Consider the following 23,611-nt stretch of genomic DNA (forward strand, 5'->3'; position numbering starts at 1 on the left):
CTCAGCATCTACCCTGTCAATCCCCCTCAGAATCTTATGTGTTTCAATGAGATCACCTCTCATTCTTCTAAACTCCAGACAGTATAGGCCCATTCTACTCAATCTCTCCTCATAGGACAACCCTCTCATCCCAGGAACCAAATCAGTGACTCTTGCTGGAAGGCAGATGTGTGCAGATGTGGGGTGTGCAGAGGTGGGCACACACTGTCTTGGTTCATATTTGGAGAATGGCTTTTTGGGGACACATTGCACCCCAGAATGTGCCAACACTCCCAGGAGAGGGAAAATTGGAAAGGGCAAAACAAGGTCACTGGTGCCAGGCAATACCCCTTCCCCCCCCCCCCTAAATTTGGGCATTCCCACCGGACTGTTCAGCACACTCATTTCCAGAGAGAGACAGATCAGCCATGATCTAACTGAATGGCGGAACAGTCTGGAGGGGCTGAATGGCCTCCTCCTGTTCCTGTGTTCCAAAGCCTGGATGGCTGCTGCTGGCTCCCTCAGAACTACAACTCCCGAAAGGCAACGCGACGGCCACCTTGGTGCGCAGGCGCTCACGCCCGGCAATGCGAGACCAACCCACCCCACCAACCCCAAACCCCTCCCCCTCCTCAAGTTGCCCGGCAACTAGATCCGGGTCCGCGATCGGAAGCAGCTGACACGCGCCAAAGGGAGCGAAACTGACACAGCGAAAGGTTACAATGTAGCGCGTTGGCGGCGGCGGCCACTGGACTCAGCGGGTGAGTTACAAAGTGTCAGTTTCATGTATCTTTCCAAAGTGGATACTTTTATAAATCCTGATGTTTTCCAGCCCCGCTTCTAGCGTAAGAAAGGGTCCTCTTTTTTTTTAGAAAAAGAGTTGTTAATTTCACTGAAAGATTGAATTTGACTTGAAATTAAATTGCCCGAAAGCTCTAGTTTGTGTTGGGTCCTGATATTTTAGATTTTTTTTTCAAAAAAAAAAGAGAGGTAAAGAAAGAAAAGGAGGGAAAAGGCGTGTGGGGGAGATTGAGAGGAAGAAGGTGGTGAGAATTGCGTGTGTACTACTTCGTAAATAGCGAATGATTCATCGCTCAGCCTGGCAGGAGAGAGCGCCTTCGGGATCGTGACGAAAGGAGCAGACTCCGCTCTGACCGTGTTCCCTCCTCTCCACTTTAACTCTATTAGTGCCGTTTAAAGAGAGAGAGAAAACTTTCTGGGAGTGGGTTTGTACTGAAGGGTGCTTTAGTACTGAAAGTTAGGGTAATTGGCAAAAGAACCAGAGGCGAGATGAGATTTTTTTAGCCGGAATTATGATCTGGAACGCACTGCCTGTAAATGGGCGGTAGAAGCAGATTCAATAGTAACTGTCAAAAGGGAATTGGATAAAGGGGAAACATTTGCAGGGCTATGGCGAAAGGGCCAGGGGAGTGGGACTAATTGGATAGCTCTTTCAAAGAGCAGGCACGATGGGCAGTGTCCTGATTGCAGTCTGTGCAGAGGAGGAGACCAGGCATTTGGGTTGCTGGTGCTGGAAGTGGGTTCGGTTACTGTGGCCGAGTTGGCAGGTAACCATCTGTAAGAGCCAGTCCCCGTGGCTGTGATTGCCCCTGTTTCTATTGTGACTGTCACTGGCAATGGTCTCTGGGCGCTCGATGCCCTTCGACACACGAGAGCGGCCGCTGTTCGTGCGCGAGGCCTAGATAGTGAGTTTCGGCAGACTATTCGACTGTGGAGGGCAGCATGGCTGACCCTGGTCATGTTTTCGGTTCGTATGCACACTTTCCGGCTGCAATCACTGGATAGTGATCAGGAACAGGTCTCCTAGCTGAGTCTTCTTCCCTCAACCCTCCCCTTTCATAATTTTAAACATCTCTGTCATATCCCCTTATCAAGAGAGAACAGATCCAGAATAGTTGATCTTTCCTCATCCACCATCCCCTTAACAACAACTTGCATTTATATAGCACCTTTTAATGTAGTGAAACGTCCCAGGACGTTTTTACAGGAGCGATTATCAAACAAAATTTGACACCGAGCCGCATGAGATATTAGGACAGGTGACCAAAAGCTCTGTCAAAGAGGTTAACGTAGAAACATAGAAAATTTATGGCTCAGAAGGAAGCCATTCGGCCCATCCGTACTGGTTGAAAAAGAGCTACCCAGCCTAATCCCACTTTCCAGCTCTTGGTCCGTAGCCCTGTAGGTTACGGCACTTCAAGTGCACATCCAAGTACTTTTTAAATGAGTTGAGGGTTTCTGCCTCTCCCACCCTTTCAGGCAGTGAGTTCCAGACCCCCACCACCCTCTGGGTGAAAAAAGATTTTCCTCAGTTCCCCTCTAATCCTTCTACCAATTACTTGAAATCTATGCCCCCTGGTTATTGATCCCTCCGCTAAGGGAAATAGGCCCCTCATAATTTTATTCACCTCAATTAAATCTCCCCTCAGCCTCTTGTTCCAAAGAAAACAGCCCCAGCCTATCCAATCTTTCCTCATAGCTAAAATTCTCCAGCCCCGGCAACATCCTCGTAAATCTCCTCTGTACCCTCTCTAGTGCAATCACATCTTTCCTGTAATGTGACCAGAACTGTACACAGTACTCAAGCTGTGTCCTAACTAATGTTTTATACAGTTCCAGCATAACCTCCCTGCTCTTATATTCTATGCCTCGGCTAATAAAGGAAAGTATCTCGTATGCCTTTTCAACCACCTTATCTACCTGTCCTGCTACCTTCAGGGATCTGTGGACATGCATTCCAAGGTACCTCTGTTCCTCTACACCTCTCAGTATCCTCCCATTTATTGTGTATTCCCTTGCCTTGTTTGACCTCCCCAAATGCATTACCTCACACTTCTCCGGATTGAATTCCATTTGCCATTTTTCTGCCCACCTGACCAGTCCATTGATATCTTCCTGCAGTCTACAGCTTTCCTCCTCACTATCAACCACACGGCCAGCTTTTGTCTCATCTGCAAACTTCTTAATCATGCCCCCTACATTTAAGTCTAAATCATTAATATATATCACAAAACGCAAGGGACCGAGTACTGAACCCTGCGGAACCCCACTGGAAACAAGCTTCCAGTCACAAAAACACCTGACCATTCCCCTTTGCTTCATGCCACTGAGCCAATTTTGGATCCAACTTGCCACTTTCCCTTGGATCCCATGGGCTTTTACTTTTTTGACCAGCCTGCCATATAGGACCTTGTCGAAAGCCTTGCTAAAATCCATGTAGACTGTATCAAACGCACTACCCTCATCGACCCACCTTGTTACCTCAAAAAAATTCAATCAAGTTAGTCAGACATGACCTTCCCTTAACAAATCCATGCTGACTGTCCTTGATTAATCCATGCCTTTCTAAGTGATGGTTTATACCGTCTCTGTATCCCTCCAATAACTGAATATCCTTTTTGAGATAGGGGACCAAAATCTGCACGCAGTACTCCAGATATGGTCACACCAGGGCCAAATACGGTTTTAAAATGACCACTCTGAATTTATATGTTATACTCCAAGTTATGTATCTCAACATTCCGTCTGCATGCAAGTACTAAAGCTTACTTAACAGTCTGTGGTAATGTCTCCCTCTAACTGGCAGCACAGTGAAACTCCTGTTATAAGAATGTAAGAAATGGGAGCAGGAGTAGGCCATACGGCCCCTCGAGCCTGCTCCACCATTCAATAAGATCATGGCTGATCCCCATATCCCTTGATTTCCCCTAGAGTCCAAAAATCTATTGATCTCAGCCTTGAATATACTCAACGACTCAGCATCCACAGCCCTCTGGGGTAGAGAATTCCAAAGATTCACAACCCTCTGAGTGAAGAAATTCCTCCTCATCTCAGTCTTGAATGGCCGACCCCTTATCCTGCGACTCTGCCCCCTAGTTCTAGACTCTACAGCCAGGGGAAACAGCATCTAACCTGTCGAGCCCCATCATAATCTTGTGTTCTTGGTTTCCAATCAGATTGAAGGGTACACACCTGGTAACGCAGAACATTCTGGAATTCAAAGTAAGGCGTCGGTCGGCATTTATGAGATTTCCCCCACCCCCCAATATGTTCAGGTTTCCATAATTCCTGTCGTTTTATTCCTTGGTCATTAGGAACAGGAGGAGGCCATTCAGCCCCTCGGGCCTGTTCCGCCATTCAATTAGGTCGCGGGCTGATCTGTATCTCAACCCCATTCTCCCGACTTTGTTCCATTATCCCTTGATACCCTTACCCAACAAAGATCTATTAATCTCAGTCCTGAACATTCCCTGCTGAGCTGGTTTTTGCTGTCCAGCTCTGATTATCGTGCTGTGGGAATGAGTCAGCCCTGACTCATGTGTAGGATCCCCTCCCCCTCTCTCAGCCCCCACTGATCCCTTCCGACTCATCCAGTTAGAAATGTCAAGTTTTCCCATTAACACCTCGTGTCCCTGTCCCTCCTGTAGTCATCCATTGCTCTGAATTGCTGTTCTTCTCATAATGCTTGTTCCTGGGCTATGAATAACAAAGATAGTTAACACTTATAATACCTCAGTACCCTGAAGGCATTAAGAGTCACCCACATAGTGTGGGACTGTAGTCACGCATAGCCAGGCTGGGTAAGGATGGCAGGTTCCATTTCCGGAACCAGTTGGTTTTTTATGGCCATTCATTTTCCCGGTGCCAGCCCACAATTAATTGGATTTATTGGATTCAATTTCCCAACTTGCCATCGTGGGATTTGAACTCGGGGTCGCTAGTTCAGTGCCGTAACCGCGAGGCCACCAGACTAATCAACGGGTATGTTGAGGGGCCGCTGGAAACCGGACTTCCTTGGGGTGAGCCAGAGCTGCCAGCTTCTGCCCTGCGAATCTGGCACAGCCGGCTGGCCGTATCAGTCTACTTGCGGGATTCACCATGGATGGTGTTCAGGAAGACCCAGGTTTTAAAATAAGAACGTATGAAATAGGAACAGGAGTAGGCCATTTGGCCCCTCAAGCCTGTTCCGCCATTCAATAAGATCATGGCTGATCTTCAACCTCAACACCAATTTCCTGCCCGATCCCCATATCCCTCGATTCCCCTAGAGTCAAAAAATCTATCTATCTCAGCCTTGAATATACTCAATGACTCAGCATCCTCAGCCCTCTGGGGTAGAGAATTCCAAAGATTCACAACCCTCTGAGTGAAGAAATTCCTCCTCATCTCAGTCTTAAATGGCCGACCCCTTATCTTGAGACTATGACCCCCTAGTTCTAGACTTTCCAGCCAGGGGAAACAACCTCTCAACATCTACCCTGTCAAGCCCCCTCAGAATCTTGTACATTTCAATGAGATCACCTCTCATTCTTCTAAACTCCAGAGAGTATAGGCCCATTCTACTCAATCTCTCCTCACAGGACAACACTCTCATCCCAGGAATCAATCAAGTGAACCTTCATTGCACCGCCTCTAAGGCAAGTATATCCTTCCTTAGATATGATGTGGAGATGCCGGTGATGGACTGGGGTTGACAGTTGTAAACAATTTTACAACACCAAGTTATAGTCCAACAAATTTATTTTAAATTCCACAAGCTTTCGGAGTCTTCCTCCTTCCTCGGGTGAATACTATCCACACTATTCACCTGAGGAAGGAGGAAGCCTCCGAAAGCTTGTGGAATTTAAAATAAATTTGTTGGACTTCCTTAGATAAGGAGACCAAAACTGTGCACAGTACTCCAGGTGAGGTGTCCCCATACCTCTGTACAATTGTAGTAAGACTTCCTTACTCTTGTACTCCAACCCCCTTGCAATAAAGGCCAACATGCCATTTGCCCTCCTTATTGCTCGCTGTACCTGCATGCATGCAAAATGACCGTATTTTCCTGGCTTTGGTGAATCTGGCGGGTTTGCTCTGGTGTTATCAGAGAGCTGGTGACACTAGCATGGCACCAGAGCGATATAAAAGTAGCTTTACACTGGCACTTGTTCCAGTCCGGATCCTATGAGCCGGTGTCCAGTGTTGCCGCTACCGAAACTGGCTCCCTTCTCCCGCTGGCAGAATTGTACACTCGGCTCTTCTGAATCTCCGGCTGGGATAAGGGAACCGATTTGTAAGCAATGTCCTCGGAGCGAGCTGGCTGTCGGACGCCTCTCTACCGGAACTAAATGAGCGGCTTCTGATTCCACACGTGTCGTCCACAGCTCAGTGGGCAACGCTCTCGAGTCAGAAGGTTGTGGGTTCAAGTCCCACTCCAGAGGCTTGAGCACAAAATCTAGGCTGACGATCTGAGGGAGTGCTGCACTGTCGGAGGTGCCGTCTTTTGGATGAGACGTTAAACCGAGGCCCCGTCTGCCCTGTCGGGTGGATGTAAAAGACGTCCTGAGGTCATAAAATGTGCTATGTAAATGCAAGTCTTTCTTTCAGTGAGATCCTGGAGCTGCTTTCAGTGGAATGAGTTCCTTAAAGCAGGCCCATTTAATTGTGCTGCAATCACATGTTTATGATGCAGGGCAGGTTTGGTGAAAGAGGAATAACATTCTGTGTACTGTTACTGGAAAGCCCTTCCTAAACATCTCAGGCTGACCTCGAAACGTTTCCCAATGCCTTGGGGGGGAAGTGGTTTGTAGAATGTTACCAGGTTTTGGAAGCTAAAACAACAACAACTTGCATTTATATAGCGCCTTTAACGCAGTAAAACGTCCCAAGGCACCTCGCAGGAGTGTAAATCAGACAAAATTTGACACTGAGCCACATAAGGAGATATTAGGATAAGTGACCAAAAGCTTGGTCAAAGAGGTAGGTTTTAAGGAGCGTCTTAAAGGAGGGGAGAGAGACGGAGAGGTTTAGGGAGGGAATTCCAGAGCTTAGGGCCTAAACAGCTGTGGCACCAATGGCAGAGCGATGAAAACAGGGGATGCGCAAGAGGCCAGAATTGATGATGTGGTGGTTATGGTCCTGGACTAGCAACCCAGAGTTTGAACCCCAATCGGGGAGCCTCCTGATCATGCAGTCCGAGAAACTGCTTCATGGGGCGAGGGAGAAGGCTGCTTACACTGCTGCCTTGCCAGGAATACCGATGATAACCATTATTGCAAGTGAGATCTTCGTACCTGTTTAGACAGCAGCCGCCCAGGGGCGGGTTGGTGCTGATGGACAATTGCACCAAGGCGTCGGCTGTGGCTCAGTGATAGCATTCTTGCCTTTGAGTCAGACGGTTGTGGGTCCAGACGCTTGAGCACATAATCCAGGCTGACACTTCCAAGTGCAGTAGCGAGGGAGTGCTGCACTGTTGGAGGTGCCTTCTTTCTGTCAAGACATTAAACCAAGGCCGCGTCTGCCCTCTCAGGTGGACTTAAAGGATCCCACGACACTATTTCGAAGAAGAGCAGGGGAGTTCCCCCCGGTGTCCTGGCCAATATTTATCCCTCAACCAACATCACGAAAAACGGATTATCCGGTTGCTATCTCGTTGCTGTTTGTGGGATCTTGCTGTGCGCAAATTGGCTGCCGCGTTTCCTACATTACAACAGTGACTGCACTTCAAGAGTACGTCATTGGCTGTAAAGCGCTTTGGGACGTCCTGAGGTCGTAAAAGGCGCTATATAAATCCAAGTCTGTCTGTCTTTATTGGTCTTTCCTCAAAGCCACCGTGAAATTGTTGTCAATGTGTGCAAACGTGTAAAAATCAGAGCGAGAAAATTCAGGGCGAACTCCAGGCAGTTGTGAACACTCCAGTTGAAGCCCTCCCACGGTTCTGTGAACTACATTGGCTCCCGGTCTGGCAACGCCTCAATTTTAAAATTCTCATCCTTGTTTTCAAATCTCTCCATGGCCTCGCACCCTCCCTATCTCTGTAACTTCCTCCAGCCCTCCGAGATCTCGGCACTCCTCCAATTCTGGCCTCTTGCGCATCCCCGATTTTCATCGTTCCATTGATGGCGGCCGTGCCTTCAGCTGCCTGGGCCTTAAGCTCTGGAATTCCCTCCCGAATTCCCTCCCTAAACCCCTCCGCCTCGCTACCTCTCGCTCCTCCATTAAGACGCTCCTTAAAACCTACCTCTTTGACCAAGCTTTTGGTCACCTGTGAAGTTTTGTTGTGGGTTCACACAGCAAGCAGCCGAGCCCCTCGGGTTAGGTCGGTCCAGGCTCTTCTCCCGCCACAAGAGCTCAGTGGTAGCGGTGGCTGAGATTAGACCCTGGGCTCGGAGTGGGGGTGAAATCAGCCAGGTTTCCCTATGCAGCGACTTCTACTGGATAGTTGGGCTTGGCAGTGATGCCACTTGTGGTCGAATAGGCACGGCCAATCGGGCGAGGCGAGCAGCCCGGCCGGCCCACCCACCGCCGGGGGGGGGGGAAAGGTGGGCACCGATGTTAGAAATGATGACTGAATGTGGTGGGTGGGATTTGGGGGCAGCTTGTACCATGTCCCAACCCAGGTGGGAGCTGGACACAGATGGGGAGGGGGAGGAGTGGAGCCTTAACTATGAATTACTAAGACTGTGAATCAGCTTCTGACTGGAGGGCAGCCCTATTAATTTTCAGTTTCACTTCCTATGTGTGTGTGTGTGTGTGGGTTGGCTTTACTCTTTATCATGTGACTGGGAGGGCGTCACGCTGAGCTGCTGTTTGACAGTAACCAGTCGGCACAGATCCAGGCAGCTGCGTGTACTCCTCAGAGGCAGGTAGAGCTATCTATCTATCTATCTATCTATCTATCTATCTATCTATCTATTTTACGGTCTTGGATGCATTTAAGGGGAGAAAGGAATAGTAGGTTGGGAGGAGGCTGGTGCGGAGCATAAACTCCGGCACGGATCAGACGGGCCGAATGGCCTGCCTCTGTGCCGTACGTTCTAGGTCCAAGCTTCCCGGGAACCGAGGGAATTGGCAGGGCGCAGTCTGCCTCAGAGCTGTCCAGCTGCTTTCTCGTGTCTCTGTCGTTACTGCTGTACCTGGGGTTTTGACCTGGCACTTTAGGTCGCTGGGGGGTGGGGGGTCGGTGATTTAGCTCCAGGGTCTTCCACCCTGCTCCGTCTCCCTGGGCACCGTCGATCAGAGCTCGGGATTCCCATCACAAGCTGGGAAGCAGGCATGGAATTAACTCCAGAAAAAGCCAAGCCTGATTCTCCGGAACAGTCAAGTCGAGATATTTCTGGGTTGGGAGAGAGAGAGAGGGAGGGAGGGGGGTCCAAACAGGGCAGATTTAAATTGTGATTTTTATGCTGAGTTCCTCCTGGGTCCCTTATCGATTGTCGGGAGGGGGGGTCGTCTCGCCAGTCTCGAGGAGGGGAGTAGCAGCATCTAAAGATTGAACAGTTCAGATCAATGTGGGAGGGTTTGAAACTCGGAGCGGTGCTCCAGGTGTGAGGATTTTGCTCAGTTCCCCTTGGTTTCTCGAAGCCTCCTGTTTCTGATTGCCTTTCACCCTGTTTTCCTTGTACTTTTTGGTGTAATTTTAACCCTGTTGCTTCAGACTCCCCGCTGGTTATTTTTATCCTGCCCTTCGTCCCATCTGCTGGCAAAGCTGGGCGACAGTGTGACTAATGATCCAGGGAGGAGATGGGCATCCCAGTGAGAAACGTCTCCTGGTAGCTGAGCTTGGGCGCTGGGGTTGGAAAGCCAGTGATTTATAACTGGGCGCTGTTGCTGGTTGCTGTACGCACCCCGCGTTCATCTCTCCTCTCCTGCACACATCGTACAGGAACTGTACACCTTTGTACCGGAGAGAAAGAAAAGAAAGACTTGCATTTATATAGCGCCTTTCACGACCTCAGGGCGTCCCAAAGCGCTTTACAGCCAATGAAGTACTGTTTTAATGTAGGAAATGCGGCAACCAATTTGCGCACAGTAAGCTCCCACAAACGGCAATGTGATAATGACCAGATAATCTGTTTTTAGGTGTTGGTTGAGGGGAAAATATTTGCCAGGACACCGGGGAGAACTCCCCTGCTCTTCTTTGATTAGTGTCATGGGATCTTTTCCATCCACCTGAGGGGGCAGACGGGGCCTCGGTTTAACATCTCATCCGGAAGACGGCACCTCTGACAGCGCAGCACTCCCTCAGTACTGCACTGGGAGTGTCAGCCTAGATTTTGGGAACAAGTTTGACTTGAACCCATGACCTTCTGACTCAAGGTGAGAGTGCGACCCGCTGACACCCGAGAGACTTGCTGCAAGGACAGGAATGAGATGAGCTGTGAGGGAATCTCCAGCTTCCATTCACTCAATCCATGGGTCTTTGTAAATGTAGAGGACTGTGGTCTGGGCATCCCCAGCGCTGGTAACATTGGTTTGGCCCGGTTGGAACTGCATGCTCCAGTCGCACCTTTGCATCCTGGACCCTGGCTGGGAGGGGGGGGGGGGGGGAAGGGGACGTAATGGACTAGCTCAAACCTGCCCTCGTGAGGCCTCTGCATGGGTGCACTTTCCAGCTGGACAGGGATCTGTAGCAAGCACCCTGGCTGTTTTAATCTCCCCCATTTCCCCCCCTCCCGCAATGGGACCCTGCTGAGAGCTCGCTGTACAGGCCAAGGATCAGACCTGGGACTGTCCTGGTCTGTAAGACAACATGGCCCTTGTACCGTACTATCAGGTAATATACTCCTTATTCTGTACTGTACACGGGGGCAGTGTTATCAAGAGCGGAAGAGATACTTCTGCTAGTCTTTATTCGATGGTGCAGTGCCCACTGACTGATTAATTGCTCTGCACGATATGGTATCCATCTACACAGGTGAGACAATCTCCTGGTTCAGTAGCTGATCCGTGAGCTAGCTGGGGTGGGACCACTGCAAACGCTCTGTGGGCCCGAGTCCATAGTTGTAACTGTTACTGAAGGGTAAGTGGGGATGGGGGAAGTCACTGGGAGCTACTCTTGCTTGGAGTTCTCTGGGGTGGGGAGAAAGGAGGGGCATATTAGTCTCTTAATCAGGAAATGGTGGGGTCTCACGGGGTGTGGGGGCATCGTCACTGTGTTAAAAGCAAGACATAAGGCACCGTCTCCTATTGTAACTCCGTCTCTCCCAGTGCCTCAGTCCTGTGGAGCTCCTCCATCTTCATCTCCTCCTACAATCTATTAAAACCTAACCTTGGTGTCGGTAACCAGCAGTTCCTCATTACGATCGTGTCTGAATGATGGGCAAGAAGAGACTACCTTGTCCATCGAGCCCATCCAACACAGTCATGGTGTAACTTAACATTGTGGCACCATCAGTCAGTCACGGAATCTCCTGGGAGAGGCAAAGAGCAAAGGAAAGAACCCCCCAGACCAATTCGGGGGGGGGGAAAAAAATCAGGGCAATTCCTTTCTGGCCCCCACCCCCCCCCAAAGTCAGTCAAATAAGTTCCAGGGGATCGCAGTGACCGAGAGACACATCCATTTAACGTCTCATCCGAAAGGCGGCACCTCTGACAGTGCAGCACTCCCTCAGTACTGCGCTGGGAGTGTCAGCCTGGATTTTGTGATCAAGTCTCTGGAGTGGGACTCGAACCCACGACCTTCTGACTAGGAGGCGAGGGTGTGGCCCACTGAGCAGGGGCTGGCGCTTAAAGCTAATGGGCCCGTAATCTCCTGGTTCTAACGTTGCCCTTTTTGAATATTGGCATCGTATGGGCCTCCCTCCAGTCCGTGGGGACGATGCCAGACCCTGGGGAGCTGTTAGAGACGAGCACAGCCCCTCCCCCCGCCATTTTCTTTGAGCACCCATGGGTGATTGGCCTCATCTCTCCTCTGCTGTCTTCAGCGTTGACCTGAGTCTTTCGATGTTTCCACTTGTGGGGGAGTCCAAAACTAGGGGTCATAAATACAAGATATTCACTAATAAATCCAATAAGGAATTCAGGAGAAACTTCTTCACTGAGACATTGGTGAGAATGTGGAACTCGCTACCACAAGGAGTAGTTGAGGCGAATAGCATAGATGCATTTTAGGGAAAGCTAGATAAACACATGAGGGAGAAAGGAATAGAAGGATATGCTGATAGGGTGAGACGAAACAGGGTGGGAGGAGGCTCGTGTGGAGCATAAACACCAGCACGGACCAGTTGGGCCGAATGGCCTGTTTCTGTGCTAGTCTATGTAACAGGACCCCAGAGCTAATCCGCATTCTCTCCTGTTGTTTCTAGGTGTTGAATGGTGAAGACACGGCTGTGCGAAGCAACAACTCACCGGCTTACTGAACAATCTCTCAGAAGCGGTTAATGGCTGCCATCAGGTCAGTGAGAGTCCTTGGCACCGAAACTTGTTCTTGAACAGAGGATATGGAACGAGGAGTCGGCGGGGTTTTTTTTATTTGTTCATGGGATGTGGGCGTCGCTGGCAAGGCCGGCATTTATTGCCCATCCCTAATTGCCCTTGAGAAGGTGGTGGTGAGCCGCCTTCTTGAACCGCTGCAGTCCATTTGGTGAAGGTTCTCCCACAGTGCTGTTAGGAAGGGAGTTCCAGGATTTTGACCCAGCGACGATGAAGGAACGGCCGATATATTTCCAAGTCGGGATGGTGTGTGACTTGGAGGGGAACGTGCAGGTGGTGTTGTTCCCATGCGCCTGCTGCCCGTGTCCTTCTAGGTGGTAGAGGTCGTGGGTTTGGGAGGTGCTTTCGAAGAAGCCTTGGCGAGTTGCTGCAGTGCATCCTGTGGATGGTACACACTGCAGCCACGGTGCGCCGGTGGTGAAGGGAGTGAATGTTTAGGGTGGTGGATGGGGTGCCAATCACTTGGTGGCAACCCAATCCCGGGAGGGGGGCTCTGTGTGTATTCCTCCCAATTTACCCCCCCCCCCTCCCCTGAAGGTATTTGCTTCCTGGAAGGGGGCACAACTCTGTACACATCCTGCCCCCCCCCACCCCACCCCAAGCAGGTCTTTGGGTCAAGTCTGCAACGAGCACAATTCATGTGGGACCCTTACCGCCAACAGACACGGTTTGGGATGCCACATACGAGCCATTTAATGATTAAAACCCACAGGGTAGGTGCAGGTGGTTCGGTTACTGAGCCAGCAAGGCAGAGGTCGTGAGTTCAAATCTCGCCACAGCAAGTTGTGAAATCGAGCTCTAAAAATTTGGTCGTTTTTAGGCCGGCAACGGAAACTGACCAGATTGTCGTAAAAAACCCCAACGGGTTCGCTAATGTCCTTCAGGGAAGGGAACCTGCCGTCCTTACCCAGTCCGGGCCTACACCGTGACTCCAGTCCCACGGTCGACTCAATGTCCTCGGGGGCAATAAGTGCTGCCTTGCCGATGCCGCCTTCCCTCTCCTGAAGGTGAGGGTCCCACAGACACCAGCCGTTCCCACCGCGTCCAAGCGGCTGTTCCTTGTGTATGAGCCGGTGTCCGAGTTATTTGTCCGTGTCCTCTCCTAGCCCATTGTCCGTGTGCGTGATGAGCCCACGCACCCCAGCGGGGGGTCACTGGACAGCGATCAGTCAGTGGGACCAATCAGCAGCAACATGCGACATACAGCGCCTTAACGTAGTAAAACGTCCCAAGGTGCTTTGCAGGAGCGTAAGTCAGACAAAAATTGACACCAAGCCATGGAAGGAGACATTAGGACAGGTGACCAAAAATCTTGGTCGAAGTTTTAAAGAGCGTCTTAAAGGAGGAGAGAGAGGTAGAGAGGTAGAGAGGCGTTTTAAGGAAGGAATTCCAGAGCTTAGGGCCTAGGCAGCTGAAGGCTCGGCCGCCAATGGTGGAGCGAAGGAAGTGGGAGATGCGCAAGAGGCCGGAATTGGAGGAACGCAGGTGTGTTTTCGGGCTGCAGGAGATTGGAGAGATGGGGACGGGTGAGTCCGTTGAGGGATTTGAACACTAGGACGAGAATTTTAAATTCGAGGCATTGCCGGACCGGGAGCCAATGTAGGTCAGCGAACACGGGGTGGTGCGAGTTAGGATACGGGCAGCAGAGTTTTGGATGAGCTCAAGTTTATGGAGGGTGGAAGATGGGAGGCCGGCCAGGAGAGCATTGGAGTAGTCAAATCTGGGGGTAACAAAGGCATGGATGAGTGTTTCAGTGGCAGATGGACTGAGGCAGGGGCGGAGATGGGCGATGTTACAGAGGTGGAAGTAGGCGGTCTTTGTGATGGAGACAATACGGGGTCGGAATCTCAGCTCAGGGTCAAATAGAGTCATAGAGTTATACAGCACGGATAGAGGCCCTTCGGCCCATCGTGTCCGCGCCGGCCATCAGCCCTGTCTACTCTAATCCCATATTCCAGCATTTGGTCCGTAGCCTTGTATGCTATGGCATTTCAAGTGCTCATCCAAATGCTTCTTGAATGTTGTGAGGGTTCCTGCCTCCACAACCCTTTCAGGCAGTGAGTTCCAGACTCCAACCACCCTCTGGGTGAAAAAGTTCTTTCTCAAATCCCCTCTAAACCTCCCGCCTTTTACCTTGAATCTATGTCCCCTTGTTATAGAACCCTCAACGAAGGGAAAAAGCTCCTTAGTATCCATCCTATCTGTGCCCCTCATAATTTTGTACACCTCAATCATGTCCCCCCTCAGCCTCCTCTGCTCCAAGGAAAACAAACCCAATCTTCCCAGTCTCTCTTCATAGCTGAAGCGCTCCAGCCCTGGTAACATCCTGGTGAATCTCCTCTGCACCCTCTCCAAAGCGATCACATCCTTCCTGTAGTGTGGCGACCAGAACTGCACACAGTACTCCAGCTGTGGCCTAACCAGTGTTTTATACAGCTCCATCATAACCTCCTTGCTCTTATATTCTATGCCTCGGCTAATAAAGGCAAGTATCCCATATGCCTTCTTTACCACCTTATCTACCTGTTCCGCCGCCTTCAGGGATCTGTGAACTTGCACACCAAGATCCCTCTGACCCTCTGTCTTGCCTAGGGTCCTCCCATTCATTGTGTATTCCCTTGCCTTGTTAGTCCCTCCAAAGTGCATTACCTCGCACTTTTCCGGGTTAAATTCCATTTGCCACTGTTCCGCCCATCTGACCAACCCATCTATATCGTCCTGCAGACTGAGGCTATCCTCCTCGCTATTTACCACCCTACCAATCTTTGTATCTTCAGCGAACTTACTGATCATACCTTTTACATTCATATCCAAGTCGTTAATGTAGACCACAAACAGCAAGGGACCCAGCACCGATCCCTGTGGTACCCCACTGGCCACAGGCTTCCAGTCACAAAAACAACCTTCGACCATCACCCTCTGCCTTCTGCCACTAAGCCAGTTTTGTATCCAAAGTGCCAAGGCACCCTGGATTCCATGGGCTCGTACCTTCTTGACCAGTCTCCTGTGGGGGACTTTATCGAAGGCCTTACTGAAATCCATGTATACCACATCCACTGCGTTACCCTCATCCACACGCCTAGTCACCCCCTCAAAAAATTCAATCAAATTAGTCAGACATGATCTTCCCTTGACAAAGCCATGTTGACTATCCCTGATTAATCCTTGCTTCTCCAAGTGGAGACTAATTTTGTCCTTCAGAATTTTTTCCAATAATTTTCCTACCACTGATGTTAGGCTCACTGGCCTGTAGTTCCCCGGTTTTTCCCTACTCCCCTTCTTGAATAATGGTACTACATTAGCGGTTCTCCAGTCCTCTGGCACATCCCCTGTGGCCAGAGAGGTTCTGAATATATGTGTCAGAGCCCCCGCAATCTCCTCCTTTGCCTCACACAGTAGCCTGGGATACATTTCGTCCGGGCCTGGGGATTTATCCATTTTTAGGCCTGCTAAAACCGCCAATACCTCCTCCCGCTCGATGTTAATATGTTCGAGTATATCACAGTCCCCCTGCCGTATTTCTATGTCTACATCGTCCTTCTCCATAGTGAAAACAGATGCAAAAAATTCATTTAGAACCCCTCCTACATCTGCCGGCTCCACACACAGATTGCCATTTTTGTCCCTAATGGGCCCTATTTTTTCCCTAGTCATCCTCTTACCCTTAATATACTTATAAAACATCTTAGGATTTTCCTTTATTTTGCTCGCCAGTGTTATTTCATGGCCCCTCCTTGATCTCCTAATTTCTTTTTTAAGTATCCCCCTGCACTTTTTGTACTCCTCTAGGGTTTCCTCCGTCTTTAGCCTTTTGTATCTGCCAAAAGCCCTCCTTTTTTTCCTAATCCATTCTCGTATATCCCCTGACATCCAAGGTTCCCTGGAGTTCTTGGAACCACCCTTGACCTTTACGGGAACATGTTGCCATTGTATGGTCTCAATCTCCCTTCTGAAAGACTCCCATTGCTCCGATGCGGATTTTCCTACAAGCAGCTGATCCCAGTCCATTTTGGCCAGATCCTGCCTTATCCTATTAAAATCGGCCTTCCCCCAATTTAGAACCTTTATTTCCGGCCCCTCCCTGTCCTTTTCCATGACCACCTTAAATCTCACCGAATTATGGTCACTGTCACCAAAGTGCTCACCTACTAGCACTTCTTCCACTTGGCCGGCCACATTCCCTAGAATTAGGTCCAGTACCGCCCCCTCTCTTGTAGGACTTTCTACATGCTGGCTCAAAAAGCTCTCCTGGATGCACGTTAAGAATTTCGTACCCTCTAAGCCTTTTACACTCTGAGTATCCCAGTTAATATTGGGGAAGTTGAAATCCCCCACTATTATTACCCTATTATTTGCACAATTTTCTGAGATTTGCCTACATATCTGTTCCTCTATCTCCCCCTGACTGTTTGGGGGCCTATAGTACACTCCCATCAAAGTGCTTGCCCCCTTTTTGTTTTTAAGCTCCACCCATATGGCCTCATTAGAGGAACCTGCTAATATATCATCCCTCCTTATGGCAGTAATTGATTCTTTAATTAATATTGCGACCCCCCCCTCCTCTTATACCTCCCCCTCTGTCTCGCCTGAAGATTCTGTACCCCGGAATATTGAGCTGCCAGTCTTGCCCCTCCCTCAACCATGTCTCTGTGACAGCAACAATATCATACTCCCATGTGTTTATCAACACCTTCAGTTCATCCACCTTATTCGCAAGACTCCTTGCGTTAAAATAGATGCCATCCAGCCTTGCCCTCACATATTTGCCCTGTCTTCCAAGCTGACTTGTTTTTTTTCTCTATATATGGCTGCACATCACCCCCTATTGTAGCTCCACTCTGTATCCCATTCCCCTGATGCTGAGGTTGCGAACAGTCTGGTTCAGCCTGAGACAGTGGCCAGGGAGAGGGGTGGAGTCGGTGGCGAGGGAATGGATTTTATGACGGGGACCGAAGACAACGGCTTCTGTCTTCCCAATGTTTAATTGGAGGAGATTTCTGCTCGACCAGGAGTGGCTGACCTTTTCCCCCCTCTGACGCTGGTTGTAGCATCTTCTGAACTACCTCAGCACAGGCTAGGGTCGAGCTCCTGGTCTGGGCACAGTGCTGCAGTGGTCCACCGAGGGAGCATCTGTCCTCTTCTTAATGAAGGGGTGGAACTCTCATTCTTTTGCCCCTCTTGATTGTACCTGCCCTTTCACCCACTGTCCAGGGCCCCAAACACTCCTTCCAAGTGAAGCAGCGATTTACTTGTACTTCTTCCAACTTAGTGTACTGTATTCGCTGCCCACAGTGCGGTCTCCTCTACCTTGGGGAGATCAAACGCAGATTGGGTGATCGCTTTATTGAATGCTTCCGGCCGCTGGCTACTTTAGTTCTCTGTCCCGCTCTCCACTCTGACCTCTCTGTCCTCGGCCTCCTACACTGTTCCAATGAAGCTCAACGCAAGCTCGAGGAACAGCACCTCATCTTTCAATGAGGCACTTTACAACCTTCTGGACTCAACATTAATTTCAATAACTTCAAGTCATAACCACTGCTCCCATTTTAAGCACGTAAGAAATAGGAGTAGGCCCCTCGAGCCTGCTGCTTCATTCAATCAGATCATGGCTGATCCTTGACCTCACTCCACTTTCCCGCACGATCCCCATATTCCTTGATTCCCTTAGTGTCCAAAAATCTATCGAGCTCAGCCTTGAATATTCTCAACGACTGAGCATCCACGGCCCTCTGGGGTAGAGAATTCCAAAGATTCGCAACCCTGTGAGTGAAGAAATTTCTCCTCATCTCAATCCTAAACGGCCAACCCCTTATCCAGAGGCTATGGTCCCCCAGTTCTAGACTCGCCAGCCAGGGGAAACCACATCTCAGCGTCTATCCTGTCAAGCCTTCTCAGAATCTTATGTTTCAATAAGATCACCTCTCATTCTTCTAAACTGTAGAGAGTATAGGCCCATTCTATTCCATCTCTCCTCATAAGACAACCCCCTCATCCCAGGAATCAATCTAGTGAACCTTTGTTGCACCACCTCTAAGGCAAGTATATCCTTCCTTAGATAAGGAGACCAAAACTGTACACAGTGCTCCAGGTGTGGTCTCACTGTACAATTGCAGCAAGATTTCCTTACTCTTGTACTCCAACCCCCTTGCAAAAAAGGCCAACATGCCATTTGCCTTCCTAATAGCTTGCTGTACCTGCATGTTAATTTTCTGTGTTTCATGTACAAGGACACCCAAATCCCTCCGAATACCAACATTTAATAGTTTCTTACCATTTAAAAAATATTCTGTTTTTCTATTCTTCCTACCAAAGTGAATAACCTCACATTCCCCACATTATACTCCATCTGCCACCTTCTTGCCCACTCACTTAACCTGTCTATATCCCTTTGCGGACTCTTTGTGTCCTCCTCACAGCTTACTTTCCCACCTAGCTTTGTATCGTCAGCAAACTTGGATACATTACACTCGGTCCCTTCATCTAAGTCATTAATATAGATTGTAAACAGCTGAGGCCCAAGCACTGATCCTTGTGGCACCCCACTAGTTACAGCCTGCCAACCTGAAAATGATCTGTTTATCCCTACTCTCTGTGTTCTGTCTGTTAACCAATCCTCTATCCATGCTAATATATTACCCCCAATCTCATGAGTCCTTATCTTATGTGACAACCTTTTATGTGGCACCTTATCGAATGCCTTTTGAAATTCCAAATATACAACATCCACCGATTTCCCCTTTATCTACCCAGCTAGTTACATCCTCAAAAAACTCTAATAGATTTGTCAAAAACAATTTCCCTTTTAAAAAAACCATGGTGACTCTGCCTAATCATATTATGATTTTCTAAGTGCCCTGTTACCATGTCCTTAATAATGGATTCCAGCATTCTCCCGATGACTGATGTCAGGCTAACTGGCCTGTAGTTCCAGGGGTTACATTTGCTACCTTCCAATCCACTGGGACCATTCTAGAATCGAGGGAATTCTGGAAGATCACAACCAATGCATCCACAATCTCTGCAGCCACCTCTTTTGGAACCCTAGGATGTAGGCCATCAGATCCAGGGGATTTGTTGGCTTTTAGTCCCATTAATTTCTCCAGTACTTTTTCTTTACTAATATTAATTACTTTAAGTTCCTCACTCTCATTAGACCCTTGGTTCCCCACTATTTCTGGAATGTTTTTGCGTTCTGTACTGTGAAGGCAGATGCAAAATATTTGTCTCTCTCATTTCCTTATTCCCCATTATAATTTCTCCTGTCTCTGCTTCTAAGGGACCCACGATTACTTTCGCTACTCTCTTCCTGTTTACATACTTATAGATGCTCTTATCTGTTTTTATATTGCTTGCGAGTTTACTGTCATATTTTCTCCCTCTTTATCAATTTTTTGGTCGTCCTTTGCTGGTTTCTAAAACTCTCCCAGTCCTCAGGCTTGATCCCAAACCCTCCGACCCCATTTACTCAGACAGCAGGTGCTGGTAATGGTTCTGCTGTTGCCATTTACGCCTCCTCTGGACCCATCTTTTGTTTCTTTAACACCCATTAACACCCTCTTGTCATTTAGTCTCTCCTGCACTATCATAGACCTTTCCCTTTGTTCTTTCCCCCACCACACTTCTTTCGTTGCCTCTGTACTTGTTTATAAACTCTTAAACTTCCAACTTTTTCCAGTTCCAGTAGGGTTGTGAATCTTTGGAATTCTCTACCCCACAGGGCTGTGGATGCTGAGTCTTTGAGTATATTCAAGGCTGAGATGGATAGATTTTTGGACTCTCGGGGAATCAAGGGATATGGGGATCGGGCGGGAAAGTGGAGTTGAGGTCAAAGATCAGCCATGATCTGATTGAATGGCAGAGCAGGCTAGATAGAGGGGCAGAATGGCCTCCTCCTGCTCCTGTTTCTTATGTTCTGACGTGAGGTCTCTGTTTCTCTCCCCACAGATGCTGCCCGACCTGAGTATTTCCAGCCTTTCCTGTTCTTGTTACCGATTGTGTCTTTCTTTCCCTTTTTTGCCCAGGTTCACGCTGGGTAAAGGAGTGAAGAGGAAACGGGGTGAAGATGGTGACTCCTGCCAGGCCGCCGTCCCGGATCACTCACCGCCCGCCTTCCAGTGTGGCTCCCTGCTCGACCTCTCCCTCCTCAAGCTGCACCAGAGCTGTGTCCTGGCCGAGCGGAACCTGTGCCGCTCGGTGCTGATCGCCAACACCCTGCGCCGGCTCCGGGAGGAGATACGCCGAGAGAGCGGGCATCGCCTGCCGACCGGTGACGGCGCCAATCGCCCGGCGCCCGCCTCGAAACCGGGAGCCGAGACCCCAGACCTGAACAATAACCTCCCGTCTCCGTCACCGGACTGCGCCGAGGCGCCGTTCTGCCTCCTCTCGGGCAACGATAGCTCCCTGTCCTCCGCCATCTCCACCATTCTCAAGGACCTGGACTTTGTGCAGGACCTGAGCCCCTCGCCCTGCCAGTCTTGGGCCGAAGAGGAGCACCTCCTGCCGTTCAAGCCGCCCGCCCCTGACCCCCGGGGGGAGGCGCGGGAACCCAAACCCCCCGACTCCATCTTCGGGTCCTTCGAAAGTGTCGACTCCAATGACTTCCTCATCGACGGCTCCCTGGACGAAATCTTCGAGGACATCGACACCTCCATGTACGACCCTCAGCAGAGCTTCCCCGCCGGGGCCTGGAGCATGGGCAAGCCCTTGTCCACTTCCACCGGCCAGCCCGGGAAGGATTGGTGCGGCTCCCCCTCAGCGAAGGCCCACAACAGTAGGACGGACTTTACTGAGCTGGAGAATCTGATGGACCTTCTGATCGGATGACGATTTGTGCCAGCGTTTCATTTCTCGTTTGTAGACTTCAAAACAATAATTGGTGTTTCCAAAAGCCAGCAAGACTTGCACAGTAACTCTCTGGGGCTGTTCTCTCCCCTTTTTCTTTCTCTTTCTCTCCCCTCTTTCTTTCTCTTTCTCTCCCCTCTTTCTTTCTCTTTCTTTCTCTCCCTTCTTTCTTTCTTTCTTTCTCTCCCCTCTTTCTTTCTCTTTCTTTCTCTCCCCTCTTTCTTTCTCTTTCTTTCTCTCCCCTCTTTCTTTCTCTCCCCTCTTTCTTTCTCTCCCCTCTTTCTTTCTCTCCCCTCTTTCTTTCTCTTTCTTTCTCTCCCCTCTTTCTTTCTCTTTCTTTCTCTCCCCTCTTTCTTTCTCTTTCTTTCTCTCCCCTCTTTCTTTCTCTTTCTTTCTCTTTCTTTCTCTCCCCTCTTTCTTTCTCTCCCCTCTTTCTTTCTCTCCCCTCTTTCTTTCTCTCCCTGTCCCGCAGCACTTTTTAAAATTCCCGTTTTATAGGGAGGTGTCCGTGCGGAGTTCTGACCTCCAATTGCTCCCTCCTGCAGAGTCCCCGTTTTAACGAAAATGGTCCACTTTATCTTGTTGGGCCGTTCGTTCCATTCTGAAGCCTCGGGGATCGCACTCCCCCGCCCCCCTGCCCCCCGAGGACATGACCGATCCCAGCAGCTTGCTGGCAGACACTTGTACACGTAAGGTGCCTTTAAGGGGAAGCCAGATAAGTACGTGAGGGAGAGAGGAATAGAAGGATATGCTGATAGGGGTGGGAGGAGGCTCGTGTGGAGCATAAACACTGGCATAGACCAGTTGGGCCGAATGGCCTGTTTCTGTGCTGTAAACCTTGATGTAACCCTGAGGGGTGGTGGGGCTGGGGGTGTTTTGCATAGAGGGGGGCGGGGGGGTCTTCACTCGAGTGTGAGCACGTGGGAGGGGGGATAACTTGTAATGAGATGGGCTGTAACAGTCCTGTGCACAATATATACCCCTCGATGTTCAAATAGAACTTTACCTGCTCTCCAGCCCTTATTGCTGGAATGCATGCACGCCGGCACTTCGACCAAGGGGTGCTGATTTTTCTCCCGCTCCATGGCCCAGGGATACTGAGGCTAATTTTAGCACCCCTCACCTCCAACCTTTCCCACTGCCCTGGCTGAGATCAGCAAACTCGGGCATCGCACCTCGCAACCTCCCAGCCCATGCGGCTCAGTCTCGGGCAAGGCTGAGAGTTTGTTCCTTGTTCTCCTAGCTCGTGCGTTAGCCTCTCTCTCTCTCTCTCTCTCTCCCTCTCTGTATGTCTCGTCTCACTTGGTGTCAGCTGCCGACCGTTCAGTCCTGAGCCCCCGCTCGAATTTTAAGGCAAAAAGAGAGGGATTGTACAGGTTGGGCAGGGGCCCGGATATCAGATGTTTGTTGGTCTGCTGGGACTCGACATCCTGGGCCGAGCCACTCCAGCTCAGGGACCAACAACCCAGCACCTCGAGTTCACTGTGACCAACTCCTCCTATACATCATGCCCGGTTTTAACTTTTTGTATGTATGTTAATATTGATATATATTTTTGTTCTCTTGCATGTCTTCGTTGCTCCAAGATGGTAACGTGTGGCACTTAATAGATGTTGACTCATGGGCCTGGGTGACGGTGCAAAGACCCTTTCATTTGATCAGTTCTTTTCACCATTGTTTTTTTTTCTCTCCGGGGCACGGGCTCCACGGGTACGGCTCTCCCCTCATCTCTACCCTCCCCCAGTGCCCATCGAGTGGGGTCTGCCCAGTTCCTTCAGCTGTTTGATGGCCCTGTATATTTTTCGATGCTGTGCTTCTTTGTAAACAGGACATTCACCGTGTCGTGTACATGCTGGAGGTGGGACGGGCGCTGACTGTCCGTGGCGCACACTGCGGGCAGAGTGTGCCACTGTTAAAGCTCGCGTCCAAGGGTTACTGAGTGCGATTCACCAAATCTATTTATTGAGAGACCAGGCAAAATCTTGGATGCTCTAGATCTTGGAGCTCGATGTGGGTGGGAAGGGGGACAAAATCCCCCCCCCCCCACCCCGAGACAGAGGGATGAATGTTTGTCCCCCTCCCCCCTGGGTAAATTGGCAAATGGACCGTGCCAGTCCTTCTGAGCCTGTTGTTGTCAGCATTAAGTAAATAATCATTGACTTTATGCAGCTTCTGAGCTTAACAGAATTAATTTAAGAACAATAAACCTTTTCCTTTTGATGTGTTTTCTGTGATGTTTCTCTGGCTCCAGACAGTGGGTCTCTCTCTCTCTCTCTCACACACACTTTAATGGTTTACAATCTCAGTCAGTCAGTTGACATTGCGCCTCAAGGCTGCAGGCTGAGACTGCCTGTGAGTGGGGTACGGTCTGTTTGTCCCGCGCTGATCAGACTGTCTCCGAGCCTCCAATGCCGCCTGTGCCCCTGGAACCAGAGTCCATTCTCTGGCGAGGAGAGAAATGTTTGGTCCATTCTGGGAATTGGATCTGAATCGGCCCCAGGCTGCAGCATAAGACTGTCGTGTAGATCCAAGGGTCTGAGTTGAGATGATATTGAGGCAGAGCTCTCCGTTATCG

At 49.8% G+C, this 23,611-nt stretch overlaps 1 protein-coding gene across 2 annotated transcripts; it reads left to right on the forward strand.

The window, feature by feature from the left end:
* The first annotated feature begins 647 nt into the window (after positions 1–647).
* LOC137305847 (SERTA domain-containing protein 1-like) lies at positions 648–23,254 on the forward strand. 2 transcript variants are annotated; one of them, XM_067974778.1, is made up of 3 exons: positions 648–740; positions 12,069–12,157; positions 20,217–23,254. In XM_067974778.1, exons 2-3 carry the CDS (start codon positions 12,144–12,146, stop codon positions 21,016–21,018), a joined length of 816 nt encoding a protein of 271 aa, XP_067830879.1. In that variant the 5' UTR covers positions 648–740; positions 12,069–12,143; the 3' UTR covers positions 21,019–23,254. The 2 variants fall into 2 exon arrangements, with proteins under 2 accessions (XP_067830879.1, XP_067830880.1); XM_067974779.1 differs by lacking the exon at positions 648–740 and adding an exon at positions 8,575–8,627.
* Positions 23,255–23,611: the final 357 nt, after the last annotated feature.

The sequence above is a fragment of the Heptranchias perlo genome, chromosome 41 (genome assembly GCF_035084215.1).
Source record: "Heptranchias perlo isolate sHepPer1 chromosome 41, sHepPer1.hap1, whole genome shotgun sequence".
Taxonomy (NCBI): Eukaryota; Metazoa; Chordata; class Chondrichthyes; order Hexanchiformes; family Hexanchidae; genus Heptranchias; species Heptranchias perlo.